Genomic DNA, 18,060 nt, shown 5'->3' on the forward strand with positions numbered 1-18,060 from the left:
TACACTGTTGTGAGTTGCTTGAGTGGTTTCTCTTTCAAAACCCTTAAATTGTTTATGATTGATAATTATTGGGCAAAATGTTTGAGGAGAATAAAGTGAGCTGAAACAGAAATAGTACTGTCAAGGGTCAGATTTCTGTTAGTTTCATATGCATTCCATTTCAGAGCTAATTAGAAACGCATGGCAGGGGCGGAAACAGGCAGTTCTTTTGATCTGAGATACTATGATGTGGGCAGGGCATCATCTACCAATGAAAGAGTAAATGGTCAAGAAAGATGTGGAAAACCATAATGAGGACACTTCAATCAGGGAGGGAGGCAGCGTACATCATCAGTACGTTCACCCAAACAGTGCGAAAGAACACCTCAGAGAAACAAAGTAACCCACAATAAGTCTTGGTTTGTGAATGCCTAAGTTGTGAAGACAACTAAGGCATGTGACATTTCCATTTCCACGTAACATTTCAGTCTACATGTGTGTTTATTAGACAATAAACATATATTTAAAAATAAAAATAAAATTGCATTTTTTTTTTACCAAGTCCAGGTAGAATGAATAAAACTGAGAAAATGAAATGGAAAAATTTAATAAAGATCATGTCTTTCACCCATTGCATTCTTTATTTAATTAATCTTCAGAATGTCATTCTTCTCTTTAATTGAAATTAACTGGATGGCAGCTTGATTCATATACAAGGGCTTTTCTGGCTGGCTGTACATAACACAACAACACAAACACAATGTCAGCATGTGGGTAATTATTGACAACAATTTCCTATACGTGAAGGGAATTCTGCCAGACACAAAATGGTAGAACTGTTGATAACAAAAATCAGTGTTGTAGTTTGTCAATCATTTGAGAAAATTTCATAAAAAACATTCACTCTACTATGCACCATAAACCAGACTGTATGACAATCTGTGTTTATCATTTTAGTCTCACATTGAAAAGATGCCGATGATTAATGTCTGTAACTAGGAACACTGACACAGCATCCACAGACTGGTGGATAAAAATACTACAGTAATAGGTGAAAATGCATACTGATATAATGATAGTTTATTCAGGAATTTTCTATATACACTATATATGAAATGGCAACTGCTGTTATACAGTTTTCAATGCATAGCACTTTGCAAACAAGTGTAAATAAATACTTTAATATACGCAAGTCTAGCCTCCTGAGTTTGGAAATAAATTACATTGGTTACAAATGATGCAGGTAAGGAATGATATATGAAGTAAGAGTATGTATGTGATTCTGAAAAATGAAAGTGTTATTAAATGAAAATATGAATTAATATTTACAAAAATTGTAGCTGAGCTGATAATAAGCACCATGTGTTTGCAATAGTTGACTGTATTAGAGTAAAGAGAAAATGGGATTTTCTTGCGTTCATAGGCACCCCAGAGGCAACAACACATTATATGATCTGATAGTGAAGCGACAACCTATCATGTGGCAAAATTGCAGTCAATTTCGGTCATGTATATCCATGCCTTGAGTCCTTGTGTGCTGAAGCTCTTGGCAATACTACCTGGAGAACGCCTGATGAAAAACAAATTAATGCGACAAAATTCTCCAGCTGCATATTACTGCATAACAGTCAAATATATCTACCGCAGCTAATGGAATTAAGCATGATTCTCTGACAAGTAAAATTTTTACATGCTTAAGAGGTGACACTGACAGCTTCAAGAGGCTTTCAGCAACAGTTCTCCAGACATTATCTCCACCGTGCTCAACTTAATAGGTTAATTTTTATTACCTAGCATGACAGTCATTTACAAGGATGACAGTGATTTCCTGCAACAACTTGTTTTGAGCAGGTGAACTTCCAGCGGCACAATACTCATGTACCACTTGCATGCAGACAGTGAAGTGGCCGCCCCATTGGTTCTTCGGGTCATCCGAAAGCATGGCTGCAGGAAAAACAAAACCACTGTGCCAGAACTTGTTACTAATATTAAGCCTTTTCCCTTTGTTATTCTTTTGCTTCTCATCAAGGTTTTCTCAAAGTTCTTGCAAAAATCTTTCAAGACAACAGATTTGAGAAAACCACATATATCAATACTAGCTGTCCTTCCCGGCAAGCATAAACAGTACAGGGTAAACAATCCTATGAATGAAATGAAAATTATGTGTATATTTATTTTTGATTTACATAAGCTAGTATTGTCTGTACACGTAATCAGATATGTTTGGAAAATGGAGTCATTACAAGGCACTTCTCTACTTCTCTTTCTCTCGTTTATTTTTAAACTTTCTTTTCCCTCAACATTCTCCTAACATCTCAAGTTTACTGACTGCAAGTAAATAGGGAAAGCCCTATTTATATGAAATAGAACAACTAAATACCACAAAATGTTTCTTAATACAACTGATTTCCTGGCTTCGTACACATCCCATAGTAATTCCCGCTGAGTCAATCCGTTATCTTCTATGTCCTCCTTTACACTAACATGAGCATTAGGTAAGCACAGAGCTCTTTCCACTACTCCATCTTCCGAACATCACTCTGGCATTGTTTAAACCTCCAATGGGTGTTCGCAGCTCTTGAGGTTTGTGCCATCTCCTCCTCTATCGCCGCCTGGAGGTCACATCAAAGCATGTTATCATCATGAGATGCGCCTTGTAGAAATTAACTCGGTTTTCCAGTCTCCCAGTGACAAACTCCAGGGCTTCCAGGTACTCCAGAGAGTCCACCTCAAACGTCTGCTGCAAATCAACTGTGAAACATACCAGAGACGTAACAGCATAAGCAGCAAACCCATATCATGGATGACTTGAATGTGATAATTCAGCAGTTTTAGTATAAGTACATTACATTTATCTGACGCTTTTATCCAAAGCAACTTAGAGTGTTGAGGTATTTACAATTATTTACCCATTTATACAGCTGGGTAAGTACAAGGATACTACAGCCAGAGGGGGGATCAAACCTGTGACCCTTGGGTCCAAAGGCAGTATTGCTAACCATTACGCTGTCCCAAAACATACATGAATGTCATTTGAACAATGAATGTCATTCTCTGTAACTATGTATTATATTATGTACTATATGATGCCAATTATGACTAGTTTCTCCAGATATCTAGGTGTGGGTCATATATATGCCAGCAGGATGGAAAAAAAACATCAGTTTCTCATTGTGTCTCTGGAAATAGATGTATACAGCAGCTCACATTCATTAGTCCACTTCTCCGGGGCTATCATCAAGTGCTGCTTGGTCTGCTCCAGTTCCTTCTTCAACCAGTCGTACTTGGCCCGCACCACGGAGATGCGCTGCTGTCGGTGTTCTAGGATCTTCAGTTTAGCACTAAACAAGACCATTTCCTGTGAATAGAGCCAATGGAAATGAGTGAGGCTGCTGGACAAGAACGCTTAGATCTTGTTCATTGACTCCGCATGTTAGTTTCACAACTCATTACTTACAACACTAAATTCCACTGACAGGAGACACCAATGAAAACTGCATATCTAGCCTACTGCTGAGCTCCCCTCACCTTGTTGGCCACACCCCTTCTCCTCTGTAGTCGCTCCACGTCATCAATTTCATAGACTTTAATCTCAAAGGTGTCAGACAGGCCTCTCTGAGAGGGTCTCAGAGGGCCATCTACCCAGCGTACTCCAGGACTGATGACTGGCTTTCTGACAGGGGAAGCTGTATCAACTGAGAGTGCAGGAATCAGCCGTCGCCTTTGGGACCCTTTGAACAGAGAAGCCAGAGGTCAGAAACTACAAGACGGAGGCAATATAAACTTTTCTTTTGGGTTCATATTAGTTTTTAACTTATCTTGTTAATTAAATACACCAGCACTGAACAAACATCCAGTTTTAGAACATGCTTCATCTGGGCATTAGCTATCAAAGCAGATACATTGCACATATGAATGCCAAAGTCTATATTCCCTATAACAGAAGATGCGCTCTTTTTAAAATAAAATCCAATTTGATGCAGTCCTAACCAACAAAGACTTGACATCCAGAGTAAAACTTCTATTTACATTTATATTTTTTAGATAATTGTTTTACTCTTTGGGCTAAGAAGTGTGAAAATCAAATGTAAGTTCCCATTATATTTTTGTGCGCAGACCAATCAATTAAAAAGTGTTTAACATTCAATGTCATTAGATATGGCTTTTGTAAATCTAAAAAATGTGGCCAAAGAGACATTGAAAAAACTCTTACCAGTGTTGTTTTTTTTCTTTTGATTCTTGACACTCCTGTGTCCACTTACTGAGCTGCTGTTGTCACTTGTTGAGTCTTGAGCAGAGGAGGTACTCCCTGTGGCTTCACTATCCCGCAACATACTCTCATATCCACTGCTGCCCCCACTGTGATAGAACAAGGCAGTCTTTCCCATAGCAGGCGGCAATTCTCCACTCAGCACACTACTGTTGTCACTGGCATGGCCACTGCTGCAACGGTGGGGCCTGCGGGGTGGAGTGATTTTGCTATAAGGAGAGGGCAAAGTCTGGGTGGCCTGCCTTTCCTCCCCCTGCAGCACACCACCATCATCAACACCTGAGTTTCTGCGGCCATGGCCACCACGAGAGGAGCCACCCTGGAGGAGTTCAGAGATACGCCCATTCACAGCTTTCAGAGGAAGTTTGGAGGCCAACCCTGATCCCCGACTCCGACTCAAGGACTGAGTTGACCATGAGCCTTGATTTTGGTTCTTCCCATTGGGAGGCAAGCTGGAGCTCCTGTTTACAGACTGTGGGAGAGACTTGGTGGAGAAGCTCAGGGTCTTAGTGCTGGAAGCAGACAAACTGCGAGCTTTGGGGTTGGCCATTAGAAGCTTACTGACAGCTGAGATTTTGGATGGGCTGGCCTTTGGTGACTGTGGTGTGTTATTGCCAGGGGATGCATTAGGCGGTGAGGACACTGAACTCCGTCGTAAGCTTCGGCCAACTCGTGGCATAGTACAGTCCCTCCCAGTGCTGCTCCTGGATCCTACTGACATCAAGCTATCAGCCCTCTCCAGAGAGAAACAGTCATAGTTTCCAGCTGCATGAGATCTCCCTAGAGAGCTAGTCCTGTTAGCCAGTTGTTCAAGCTTTGCACTGAAGAGCTTGCTGCTTTCTACATTTGTACTTTTTAGTTTCCCATTGTTGCCTACATCATCAGCTGGGCTGCGAATGAAGGTTAATGTCTGGTTGAGTGTAGAAGTGTTGCCAGTACCAAACTGGAGGTTTACACGGTTCCTCTGGTCTAGACTAGACCTTCGTACAGGTGGTAAGGGTGGGATGCCCTTTGTCCGTGCAAAGATACTCTGCTTTGCAGACAATCCTTTCCTTTCCAGAGTAGCCCTTGGACTGCATGGAGTGGATGTTGTGACACCTAGGCTGTTGTATTCTCCATAGAAGTAATGAGACGAGGGCTCCTCAGGCTCATCCTGCCTGTTGAGACGATGCCAACCTCTAGGAAGGCTTGCAGTCCTGAGAATATCTTCTTTGCACACAGGGGTCAGACTATCAGGTGTGTTCAACACTATTTCGCAACCATCCACCACTCTTTTCAGAGAGTCACCCAAGAAGCCTTTTTTCTCAGGGACACAACTCTCTATTTGCCTCTTGTTTGTCTCGGAACAGGAAGTCTTAATTTCTGGTTTAACCACACAAACATTTTCTTTGAATTTTGACTCCTCTTTTTCTCTTTTCATCCATGGATCCTCAAACTTTATTTTGCTGGAAATGGAGACTGGAGGAGTCTTTAGATCTTGTATTTGTGTGGTTTTCATGCACTGGGACATTTCAGCAGAATCGTGCTTCACTGCTGTTTTAAGTACATCACAAGGATTAACAGTAATTATTGCCTTGATAGGGACCAGGTCTTTTGAGTTTGCCAAATTTTGAACGCTGGAAATGGTAACTGTTGCTTTGCCAAAATGAGGAATTTCTTTAGATACTTCAGACTTTTCATTAACTTTAGCAGTATGACCATCGGTCTCAGAGGTCTTTCCTTCAGTGTCAATCTGCACTTCTGGAAGGTTATATTTAAGTGGTTCAACCTGATTTTTTCTCTGATTACAGCATGGTTGAACTGTGAAATTGGTACAGGGCTGCTCTTTATTATGGCTGCTGTCCAAATCCCTAAGCCAGGAGTTTATGGAGGAGTGCTGACTAGGTGATAGTGTATTGTGCACCTTGGAGAGAGGCAAAAATGTGGTGATGCTTACTGCTGAGGTTGCTGTGGTGGTGGATGAGGAAGTGATAGGAAAGCCATCCAGGTCCTCACTGATGCTGCTGATGATACTGACAGGCCTGGATCCCGAGGCTAAGGCCTGGACTGAGCAATCACTGTTGAAACTGATGATGCTTGTGGGCCTACCATTTTCCACCAAACCACTTATGCTGAGCTCTTTCACCAGTGTGAATACAAGCTCATCTTCTCCATTCAATTCTAGTGGCTGCTGTACTGTCAAAGTTGTGCTGGTTTGGACTTCTACCTTATTCTCTAAAGCAGGCTGAACTGGATTTTCACTTTGCATGTCACTGGAGCCCATACTAGACGAGGAGGTAGACTTCTTGATAACCTGTGGACCCATGCCAACAGGAGAGATCCTAGCCTCGGGTTGCAGCAAGGACTCTGTAGAGGATTTTCCAGTTGAACTCAGTGATGATGCTGATGACATACTAGGCAAGATTCCCTTTTGAGTGTATACCTTGCAACGCTGAGATGGGGAAGACGGTGGCTTGTACTCAGATGTTTTTGTCAAGCTGGCAATGCCCAGCCTAGGAGAGCCCATGTTCCGAACTTTGCTCTCACTGTGGTTGACCGTACTGAGAGATTCTTTGTTTTCATTAAGAGTCTGTGTTTTCTGCAGGGGGTCAATTGGCAAAATGCTGTTGCTGCCTCCTGGCACACACCTGTTGCTGGACAATTCACTGTTGCCAGGTGAAGACTGAGTAAAGCTCTGGATTATGCATTGAGTCATCTCTGCCTCCACCGTCACCTCTTGGATGTTGTCTTGCTGTTGGTTATGCAAGTGCTTCTTTGCCTGATGTTTCTCCTGACCATATCTGATTGTCTGAGACTGGGTTGAGGAGAGGTCACCTTTGGGGGACTTAGTAGCTGGCACCTCCTCAAAGGGGAAACGGCTGACCTCCTCGCTTCCATCAATGCACTCCAGTCGTTCCTGCAGCTCTGCAAATGTGTTGCATTTCAGGCAGTCCTGCTCAGGCTTGCCCGTCTGACTGTCCTCACTTGGAGGCTCCTGCTGCAACTTCTGCTGAGTGGGTGGTGGCTCCTGCAATGGTGGTCGTAATGGCGTCCCCCCTTTCTCATTTCTGTTCTTCTGCAGAGAGGGGACAATGGGTACAACCTCAGGGGGCCCCTCATTGTCTGTCAGTTCCTTGTCTGAAAGGGCAGTGCCATCAGGCCCTACATAAATGACTGTGTCACAGGAGTGTTCACTGCTGGAGTAATCATCATGGTCACTAGAGAGGTGCAGTAAAGGGAGCTCAGAATCCACTACATTCTGGAAATGGAGTGTCCTCAGTTGGGTGGGCCTTCGTATTCTTCCCTCCTCACAGGAGCTCTCTCCCCCTGAGGAGCTTGAAGTGTATTGCTGAGGTACAGATAGAAAGACAAGAGCCATTGTATTTTTCATTGAGACAGATGAATGCAAAAAAGCTGCACTTTAAATGTGAAGTGGGAAATAATTTCTATATTATGAATATACAAAAAAGTAATTCAGTGCACTTCACTGCCCCAAACACATACCTTAGCTTTCTTTTTCTTCATCCTAAGCACTCGTGAAGCTATCTGGATGGTGGAAAGCGTCTCTGAAAAATTGCTGGGTGAGGCGGAGATGTGAGCAATCATGGTGGTGCGGCAGTTCATGTTGCCCAGAGATTCCCGCAGAAGCATGGTTAGCTTGCTGTCCCTGCAGAGTGTGACAAGATGCAGGAACTAACACTGCTTGCAAGCCTCCTCCTTGTTGCATTAATCATATATGCTATTAATCATGCAATACAGTTTCACCCTAATATGTTTATATGTTTATATCAGCTCTAGTCCCTACTCATAGATATGCTGCAGTTTCTGCAAAAGAAACCACGTGTCGCAAGACACTCACTGAAGACCCCTTTGTATGTTTGTGCATGTGTGTGTTTAATAGTAAAAGCAGTGAAAATATGTAAAAGCATTGCCAGTTCTTTACTGTAATGGCATTTTTCCTTAGTGTTTTCAAATGAGGACATGTTTTATTAATTTATTTGTTTGCTTGGTTTGTAACATGCCTGTTTTTCTCAACACTAAAAGTGCTTTGAGCAAATATTTTATGCATTTTAATAAATGCATATGTGATGTTTTACTATTATGGACATTCAGCAGAGTTAGCATGGTATATACTCCAAATTCCACATTGATATGTTAATCCTCTTACTTACAAGAGCTTTAAGCAATGATAAAACATTTGTGGCCCAAAGGGATGGTAACTTATTCATAGCTGCCTCCATACTCCCATTCTCAAAATACAGCTGTCAGGCATTAAGCATCGGCTTTTAAACTCCAGCACACTTAATTTCTGAGAGATGTCAGTGAACATTACCCCTGGTGGCCAGTAAGATGGATCTATATATTGCTCATTACTAACTTGATAGTGCAGTTTAAGATGGAACAATTATTTAACATAAGACAAACTATTAAACATTTTAGTGTCAAAACTAGTGAATGAAACATGGTTAGAGCACTTGACTATATTTAGCAAACTGACAAAAGCAAGACATCCAAAAGTATTAATTGTTATATTCTATAAAGTAAAGTTACATACAATAACAAAAATTATAACAGAGATAGTTATATTTTAAGCAGCATGGCGCTGCAGTGGGTAGCGCTGTTCATTCACAGAGTCTCAGTCTGTATGGAGTTGTGTTGGTTTCCTGTAGGTATTCTGGTTTCCTGTTATGGTCCAGAGGGATGCATTTCAGGTGGATTGCTAGCTCTAAATTCTCCATAACGTATGTATGGGTCAGAGACTATGTGTGTGTTGCTACCCTGCATTGGAATGGCATCTCACCCAGGGTATACCCTTGACCAGCCTTGCACCATATGCTTCTGGGAGAGGCTCCCAACCACTGTGACCCTGATTCTGACAGGGAGTTTCTTATAGTAAGTGTTTGATAATCATACATTATCATGTGTCTCTGTGTGGAAAACTGGATATTATTAAACTTCAATCAAACAAGTAAACATACTCCCTTCCTTAATTTAAATAGTACTTATAAAATACAGTGCTGGAACACTGCTGAGATATACATATACCATATATTTAAGCTTCTCAAATTCAGCTGTTTTATAAAGAAAGTCCAGTGATAAATTTATTTTTAAAAAGTTAATAGCTATGTCAGCAAACTGATCAGAAGAACACAATTTTCCACAAAATATAAATTGAAATTAGAAGAAAGAAGTCACTTTGTAGTACCTAAGACACAGCAGAAGCTGACAGACTTTGTTAATTATGAACCATTTTACACACACACACACACACACACACACTTTCTGAACCGCTTGTCCCATATGGGGTCGCGGGGAACCGGAGCCTAACCCGGCAACTCACGGCGTAAGGATGGAGGGGACACACCCAGGACAGGACGCCAGTCCATCGCAAGGCACCCCAAGCAGGATTCGAACCCCAGACCCACTGGAGAGCAGGACCCAGTCCTACCCACTGCGCCACCGCACCCCCTGAACCATTTTAATTAAAGCAAAATATTCTTGGATATCCTGAGTATGTGTCTCCTAAGCATGGTATTGTGTTTTAGGTTGATGTGACCTCATCCCAAGACATTGTTATGGAATCTGTTTATCTTGGACACAGAAGAGACACATTTTCATTACAGTCATATGATCAGTTTGGTGCTTCCTTCATTCTACACAAGTGCATTACATCACATTAATCACTTATCTTTTCCCTACAAGCATATTGATCATTGTTTTGAGTTAAGATAGACGATGTCTGGTCCTACATTAAACTAAATTTGAGTCCTTTAAGTGTCTTGTTATGAGGGAAAAAGGAAGAACAAAGAAATTGAGAGATTGCTATTCAGCCTAGATTAAATTAAACATGAGGTCATTGACATTTGCCAAAGATTCATGTTCTTAAAGTGTACATTACAGTCATCTCTAGCAAAAGCCACGCTCCTTCCTGTGAGCTTCAAACGTACATAGTGTTTCTACCCTCTGAAGTGTTCTCAGTTCCGGCTTACACTGATGCGGGTGCTTTGCAATGTAAATGTGGCATGATTAAATTATATGTACGCTGTGAGAGAGTCTATGTGCCCCAAAGCAGGGAATGGAGTTCAGCACATTTTTAAAGAGCTTTCCTGTGGTAATATTCAAAGGTGTTTTTTCAAATCTATGCCTCATGGACTGCCAGAATAAACATAGTCACTCTGCCTTTGCCCCAGCCTCGTTACAGCACAACCCATGTTTGAAAGCAAAGCTATGAATATGAAACAACAGCTGCTGCTGTGCTCAGGTTTGCTCTGATCATCCATCATGACCTGAAGCTAAGCATTCCACGATAATGTCCTGATTGTGCCATATGCACAAAAGTCTTCAGTTCAGTGGTGGCAAATGCAAAGCATTATTTACATGATATAAATTCTACTTGTATATTTCCTGCTGAGCTAATATATTAACCTTATATATGCATGTTTGACCATAAGTTTACAAAATAAAATGTTTAGCAACTGTCGTTAAAGATGAAGGCTCTTAAACTTTTTCAAGTTGTGATACAGATGAGAATTTCTGGGACCGAATTTCATGCAGTGATATCAGTGAATTACTTTGCAGGTCAAAAGCTGTGCCTGAACACCACAGCAAATAAGTCAAAGTCATGAAGTAAATAAGATGTACTAGAAACCGTAAAAGTGCATGACATGTCACATGCAAAGGTTAAGTCATTATTTTTCAAAGTAACACATATTCAGATCCTGATACAAAAATTTCTCAAAAACAACAAATTATACAAAGAAAAAGTGAAATTTTATTAGAATGGTGTCTGACTTGTTGACAATCTGCTTCCTGAAAGCTTCTGCTTCACCTGGAAAAGCCCTTTACCTATGTCATGAAGTTTAAAGATGTTTTTGGAGTTTGGTCATTTTTAAATCCACGTAATTGTTACTGAAAATGTGTCCATATTGTCATGTCCACGCCCACAACTCAATCGACAGCACCTGACTCCAGTTCAGCACCTACCCTTTAAATCACATGCCCACAACTCAATCGACAGCACCAATACTCCACAACTCTCAGACCTTTGTGGAATCTCGTCAGGGACAACCGCCCTTTCTCATGACTCTTCGTTCACAAGCATCGCTAGCTCTTCATTCACGTCCTCCGGTTTCTGACTCTTCGCTTCGTTTCCCGACCACGTCCACAGATCCTCGTTCCTGTCCTGTTCGCCGTTCGACTGACCCTTCGCTAAGTCTCCTGACCTTGCCCATGGATCTTTGCTCTGACCCTGACCGCCGATCAACTGACCCTTCGCCTGTCTCCGACACCGAAAACTTGCCTCATCCCTCGTCTCCGGACAAACAACGCTGCAATTGGGTCCAGCCGTCCCAGGCCGCTATGTTTCGCGTGACAGAAGATTCCGCCTTAAAACACATGGACACCAAAACGGTGGAGATTGGCTTCCAGACAGGGGCATGTCATATGGAGAACATCTCCTTTTTCATAATAAGGCCCCTGACATTCCAGTGATTCTGGGTTACACCTGGCTGTCCGCACATGACTCGGTGTTTTCATGGAGTTCCGGGGAACTAGTATTGTGGGGAAAGCAGTGTACCTCCTCATGCCTTGCTTTGCCTTGCCGAGCCACATCGATTGAGAGCCCTGAGTCCACACAGCCTCTGACAATGCCAGCGCACTATGCAGACTTTGCCGAGGTGTTTAGTAAATCCTGGGCATCTGCCCTACCACTGCACCGCCCATGGGACTGTGCTATTGACCTCCTGCCTGGAACTACCCCTCCCAGGGGTCGAGTTTACCCGCTGTTGCTGCCCGAGCAGAAGGCTATGGAGGCATACGTGACAGAGGCCCTAGCCTTAGGCGTTATTAGACCGTCCACTTCACCAGCCTCAGCCGGGTTCTTTTTTGTGGAAAAGAAAGACGGGGATCTCCGCCCGTGTATAGATTACAGAGGTCTCAACGAGACCACTGTTAAATATTCACATCCCCTGCCTCTGATCACGGCCGCACTTGAACAGGTACACGGCACACGGGTTTTTACCAAGTTAGATCTCCACAGTACTTATAACCTCATCCGGATAAGAGAGGGTAATGAGTGGAAAACCACATTTAGTACTGCCCTAGGCCACTCCGAGTACCTGGTCATGCCATTCGGATTAGCCAATGCCCCCTCAGTATTCCAGGCGTTTGTTAATCACGTGTTGGGGGATTTAGTCAACAAGTGCGTCCTAGTATATTTGGATGACATCTTGGTGTTCTTGCCGTCGATGGCTGAACATGTAACTTATGTAAGACAAGTGCTCAGTCGTCTCTTAGCTAACGGCCTATTTGTCAAGGGAGAGAAATGTTTATTTCATCAGGAAAGGGTCTCCTTCCTGGGCTTCGTTCTTGGTCCTGACAGGGTAGAGATGGATCCAAGTAAGGTCCAGGGAGTGCTGGATTGGCCCCGTCCGACCACAGCGAAGGCCCTTCAACATTTCTTGGGGTTTTCTAACTTTTACCGGCGATTCATTTGTGGTTTCAGCAGCATTGCAGCACCCCTCACCTCATTGCTCAAGGGCAAACAGCCCCGGCTCTCCTGGTCCAAGGAAGCCGATGAGGCTTTCCAGGAACTCAAGCGGCGGTTCACAACTGCCCCAATACTCAAGCATCCTGACCCGTCAGTACCGTTCACCGTGGAAGTAGATGTGTCAATTGTAGGCGTCGGGGCGGTGTTGTCCCAGAGGCAGGGAACACCAGCCAAGCTCTTCCCATGTGTGTGTATTTCTCCCGTAAACTGTTGCCTGCTGAAAGAAATTATGACATTGGTAACAGGGAACTGTTGGCAATTAAACTGGCGCTAGAGGAGTGGAGGCACTGGTTGGAGGGGGCTGCTTGCCTATTCTTGGTTCTTACGGACCATAGGAATCTAGAACACCTTAAGGCTGCCCGTAGACTCAATCCCCGACAAGCCTGTTGGGGTCTTTTTTTTTTGCCAAATTCAGGTTCACTGTTTTGTACCGCCCCGGGTCCAAGAACACCAAGGGGGACGCCCTGTCTCTCCTATATGATAAGGACCCAACTCCAGACACGCTTGAACCCATCCTGCCAAGCACCTGCTTCGTGGGTCCCATTCACTGGCAGTTCACCCAGGATCTCCAGCAGGCATAAAGGAAGGAACCCAAACCAACTGACACCCCCAAAGGTAAAGAGTACGTTCCTCCCAGGATGCGGTCCCAGTTACTCCACTGGGCACATGACACCCCGGCCGCAGGCCATCCAGGGGCTCGACGGACCGGGGCTCTGCTCGAGAAGACATAGTGGTGGCCCTCTCTTTGGGAGAATGTGCAGGAGTGTGTGGAGACGTGCGAGGTATGTGCCCAGTCCAGGATCCGGAACCAGAAACTGGCAGGGCTATTGGAGCCCCTTCCGGTCCCTACCAGGCCATGGTCCCATGTAGAGGTGGATTTCCTAACGGACCTACCCCCCTCAGAAGGTAACACAGTAATCCTCGTTGTACTGGACAGGTTCTCCAAGTCCTGTCGTCTGCTCCCTTTGTCCCGACTCCCTACTGCCCTGGCAATGGCTGAGCTTCTGTTTCAGAATGTCCTCCGGATATTCGGGTTACCCGAGGACATTGTCTCCGACCACGGACCCCAGCTCTTGTCCAGGGTATGGAGGGCGTTCTGGCAGAGGCTCGGAGTGTCCGTGAGCCTCATTTCTGGGTACCACCCCCAAGCCAATGGACGGGTGGAGGGTCTGAACCAAGACCTTTGCTGTTCCTTAGAAGCTACTGCGGGAAAGATCAAAACCAGTGGTCACGCTTCCTGCCATGGACTGAATACACCCATAATTCTGTCCCATTCCTCCACAGGCCTGTCCCCTTTCCAGTGTTTCCTTGGTTACCACCCTCCCTTGTTCCCTTGGCACCCCACATCCTCAGAGGTCCCGGCTATGAATTCCTAGTACCTGCAGAGTGAGACCACCTGGCGGGCAGTGAAGGACCACCTCTAGTGAAGCATCAGCCGGTACAAGGAACAAGCGGACCAACACCGCCACACCTTGTTTTTCCAGCCAGGCCAACAGGTGTAGTTGTCCACAAGAGACATTCGCATGAAACTACCCTCCAAGAAGTTCAGCCCCTGGTTTATCGGTCCCTATAAAATCCTTTGGAGAATCACCCCACTCACCTACCGGTTACAGTTGCCCCCACACTTGCGCTTCAACCCTACGTTTCACGTTTCCCTTCTCAAACCCTACAGCACTTCCATGCTTCAAGCCACCTGAGGTGAGCCAACGCCCCCTCCACCAGATGTGGAGGGGGAAGACACCTACATGGTTCGTGTCCTCCTTGATTCCAAGCGCCAGCGTGGGGGCTATACTACCTGGTGGACTGGGAAGGGTATCGTCCAGAAGAACGCAGCGGGGTGCCAGCCCACGACATCCTCGATCCATCGCTCATCCTCGAGACCCACAGAGACCATCCCGATAAACCGGTGCCTCGTCCCCGGGGCCGCCCTCCTTCCAGGCGTCGCAGGGCAGCTGGAGCTGCTCGTAGGGAGGGGGGTACTGTCACGCCCAGGCCCACAACTCAGTCAACAGCACCTGACTCCAGTTCAACACCTACCCTTTAAAAGACACTCTGCAACTCCCAGGCCTTTGTGGAATCTCGTCGGGGACAACCGCCCTTTCTTGTGACTCTTCGTTCACAAGCATCGCTAGCTCTTCATTCACATCCTCCGGTTTCTGACTCTTCGCTTTGTTTCCCAACCACGTCCACGGATCCTTGTTCCTGTCCTGTTCATCGTTCAACCGACCCTTTGCTAAGTCCCCTGACCTCGCCCATGGATCTTTGCTCTGACCCTGACCACCAGTCAACCGACCCTTCGTCTGTCCCCGACACCGAGAACTTGCCTCATCCCTCACCTCCAGGTGAACGATGCTGAACTTGGGTCCAGCCATCCCAGGCCCCTATGTTCCGCTTGACACATATACACTCATTCTCCATGATTTGGTGTACTGATGTGGTTTTTCACATTTCCAGTCTGAGATTGTTAAAAACAATTATCGTTAATTCATAGAGATTTTCATCTATCTGGTCTACCACATCCAGTCTGGGCCTCCAACATCTGGTCTGGCACAATAAATTGGGACCACATTTGAAGATTACACCAAGCAGAAGAATGAGAGAGACTTTGAGAATCATTACTTTGTAAGAACCACATACCCAAAGTTATGATTGTATAAGTTATGCAAATGTATTTTTTTTAATTTGCAGTCACGTATGCAAAATAAAAAAAAAAGCTTCATGGGTACAGTGACACAGACAAATTATTTATTAAAAATTATTATCCAGGAACAAGCCACAAAAAAGTAAAACCATGTCGTTGTTATTCATCGTAGTTTACACTGCTTAGTAGTTTAACTACTTTTTCCTTATAATATTATGAATAATTTAGGGTGAATTCTGGGTGAACTTCAGATGGGCTTGGAGTTTTCACCACAAGAAATAATGGAAATGGTCATTTCTATATCAGTTTTTTTTAGTTATTTTGTTTTTAAACAAATTAGGACTCAATAGCAGAGGATTTGTGTAAACAGAACTGTGGATACCATTCTTTATTACTCATTTAAGCCCACAGAAAGCAACTGAGACTTATACGCATATGTATATTTATTTCCGTGGGAGTATTGGCCAAAACAATCGCTGCTACAAGTGGTTAATTGATTGATCCTACCCAAAGTCCTGATATGGGGACAAAATGACATGATTTATGGCAAAATGACAGTGCAATGTGACTGTAGAGCACAAAAATATAAACTTCAAGATCATAAACTCAAACACACATCCAGCAATTCAAAATACACCACAGCTTTACTCTCGTGATTCAAGAGCCATATTTGAAGAAATGCTGCATTCAGGGAATCACTGAAGATAAAACCAGGATGTGTTTTTTCATCCTGTCTCACTGACACAAACAACACACAGACACATGCAAACACATACAAACACAACATGAGCCCAAAAAAGCCATACTTGTAGGGGATGTGCTTGCTTCCGTTGACCAGAGCCAGGATGACATTGCCCAGGGCAGAAAGAGACAGACAGAGCCCGCCAGAAACATCACGGGTCTTACTAAGCACCTTCACACAGCTCCCCAGATCAATGAGGTGCAGTCTGCTTCGGCCCCCAGACACTGAAGTAGAAGATTCAGAAGCAAGAGGAACAGGAGGTAGGGGGCATGGAGAAGGGGGAGGGGATAAACAAAACAGAAGGCAGCTGTTAAACGTAGCTTAGAAGCAATCTAAATAGGTGGCTGGGGAATGAATGAGATAACTTTAGAGAGAAACAATTGGTTTACAAAAAGCATTGCACGGCATGCTATTGTGCACGTAAAACTGGAAACACCCCTTGAGGACTGTTATTGTCTCATGAAGCCAGGAGTGAACTGAATCACCAGCACGTTATATGACCAATCGGACTGTGCTAACAGTGATGACTGACTGGCAACATGCACTCACCTCCCCGAGCTGCACACTCAGAGCAAAAATTAAGTCAATTTCCATCCTGACTTTGACACTGTGATGATTCTCACTGTCCCATGACAGACAAACTAAACTGTCACCTGATATTTCCTTTGAAAGCATATTTCAGGCCACTAGCCACGTCTGACTCATGAAATATCACGCTGGTCCCATGACACCGCTACATGTAGACTGCATTATTTGTGGTCCTTAAAGACAGTACGTATGTACAGGAGTTTGTGTTGCTAAGGATTGTGGCTGGGGACAGGGGTATGATAGCTGGGCAAGAGCAATAAACTGCATCAACATCCAACAAACTTGCAAAACATACATTTAAACCATCCATGAAATGTGTCGTGATGGAATGAGAACTCCAAATACCAATGTTAGAGAAACCTTATGACAAACTGTAGAAAAGATGGCTGGCAGGATAAAAATAGACTCACAACGATGAACATAAAGACCCCTGTGAAGCATCGAGAATGGGGGCCTGTTAGGGTGAGTGCGGCATGCTGTCAAACATCTCCTCATCTGACAGTTTTTTTTTTACTCCTGGCTGTACCCGAAAGGTCGTTCTGAAGCCTAGCTGAAATGCTGTCAGCTTTTCCTAGGTTACAGTTGGGTTAAAGACATCAGTGTTGCTTGATAAACAGTCACCCAGTGAGAGATGCCCCTAATTTATACACCCAGCACACCTACTATATGGTTTTTCTCATTATTCGCTTACTTCTGAATGTTAGCCATGCAAGGCCAGACAAGCACATCTGGATATGTTTGCATCCCTGTGTTCTCTGAATGCAGGCGGCCAAGCAGCTCTGACAGCCCAGTGGTGTTTTTTATGATAAGGAAAATTAGTTCTGCTCTCTGGAGGCTGCTTGTATTATTGCTCTAGTTATACTTTGACACCATGAAAATTAACCATGAAGTGTAGAAATTGCTTGTTTGAGTGTCTTGTGCATATGACGAATAGGAAATGCAAATAAAGCCTCAAACTCATCTATTCAATATGTGTGTACTGTATATTCATAGTAACTGCCTGCACAACTGACCTGAAAATACATCTGAAATGACTAGAATAAGCTATGAAAAAGCCTTGAAAAGAAGGTCTAGCGAACAGGCTTAATATGAAACTTAAAACCTAGGGTGGAGTTTTTCAGCTCCTTGTAGAATTAAATAAAGAATGTGACAGTGTAGGTCTTGTTAGAGTGAATACGTTATGAGACCATCTCCTTCCAGTTGGCGGTCAGCCATGGTAACCCTCATGAACAGGTTCTGATGTGTGCCACAAATTTTTGTTACCCACAGAAAAATGACTTGCACTGACTCTATTTGCATATAAATGACATGAG

The 18,060-nt window shown here is 43.9% G+C and overlaps 1 protein-coding gene across 1 annotated transcript in view; it reads right to left on the minus strand.

Annotated features, from left to right (window-relative positions):
* Nucleotides 1-615: 615 nt before the first annotated feature.
* kif26bb (kinesin family member 26Bb) overlaps nucleotides 616-18,060 on the minus strand; it is a 91,122-nt gene continuing 73,677 nt past the window's right edge. The window contains exons 10-15 of the mRNA XM_018735255.2: nucleotides 16,224-16,383; nucleotides 7,733-7,895; nucleotides 4,193-7,577; nucleotides 3,508-3,710; nucleotides 3,187-3,337; nucleotides 616-2,730 (exon numbers count right to left, since the gene is read on the minus strand). Of these exons, the coding sequence (XP_018590771.1) occupies nucleotides 2,582-2,730; nucleotides 3,187-3,337; nucleotides 3,508-3,710; nucleotides 4,193-7,577; nucleotides 7,733-7,895; nucleotides 16,224-16,383 (4,211 nt within the window). The 3' untranslated portion in view covers nucleotides 616-2,581. The remainder of the gene's footprint in view (nucleotides 2,731-3,186; nucleotides 3,338-3,507; nucleotides 3,711-4,192; nucleotides 7,578-7,732; nucleotides 7,896-16,223; nucleotides 16,384-18,060) is intronic.

The sequence above is a fragment of the Scleropages formosus genome, chromosome 1, assembly GCF_900964775.1.
Source record: "Scleropages formosus chromosome 1, fSclFor1.1, whole genome shotgun sequence".
Taxonomy (NCBI): domain Eukaryota; kingdom Metazoa; phylum Chordata; class Actinopteri; order Osteoglossiformes; family Osteoglossidae; genus Scleropages; species Scleropages formosus.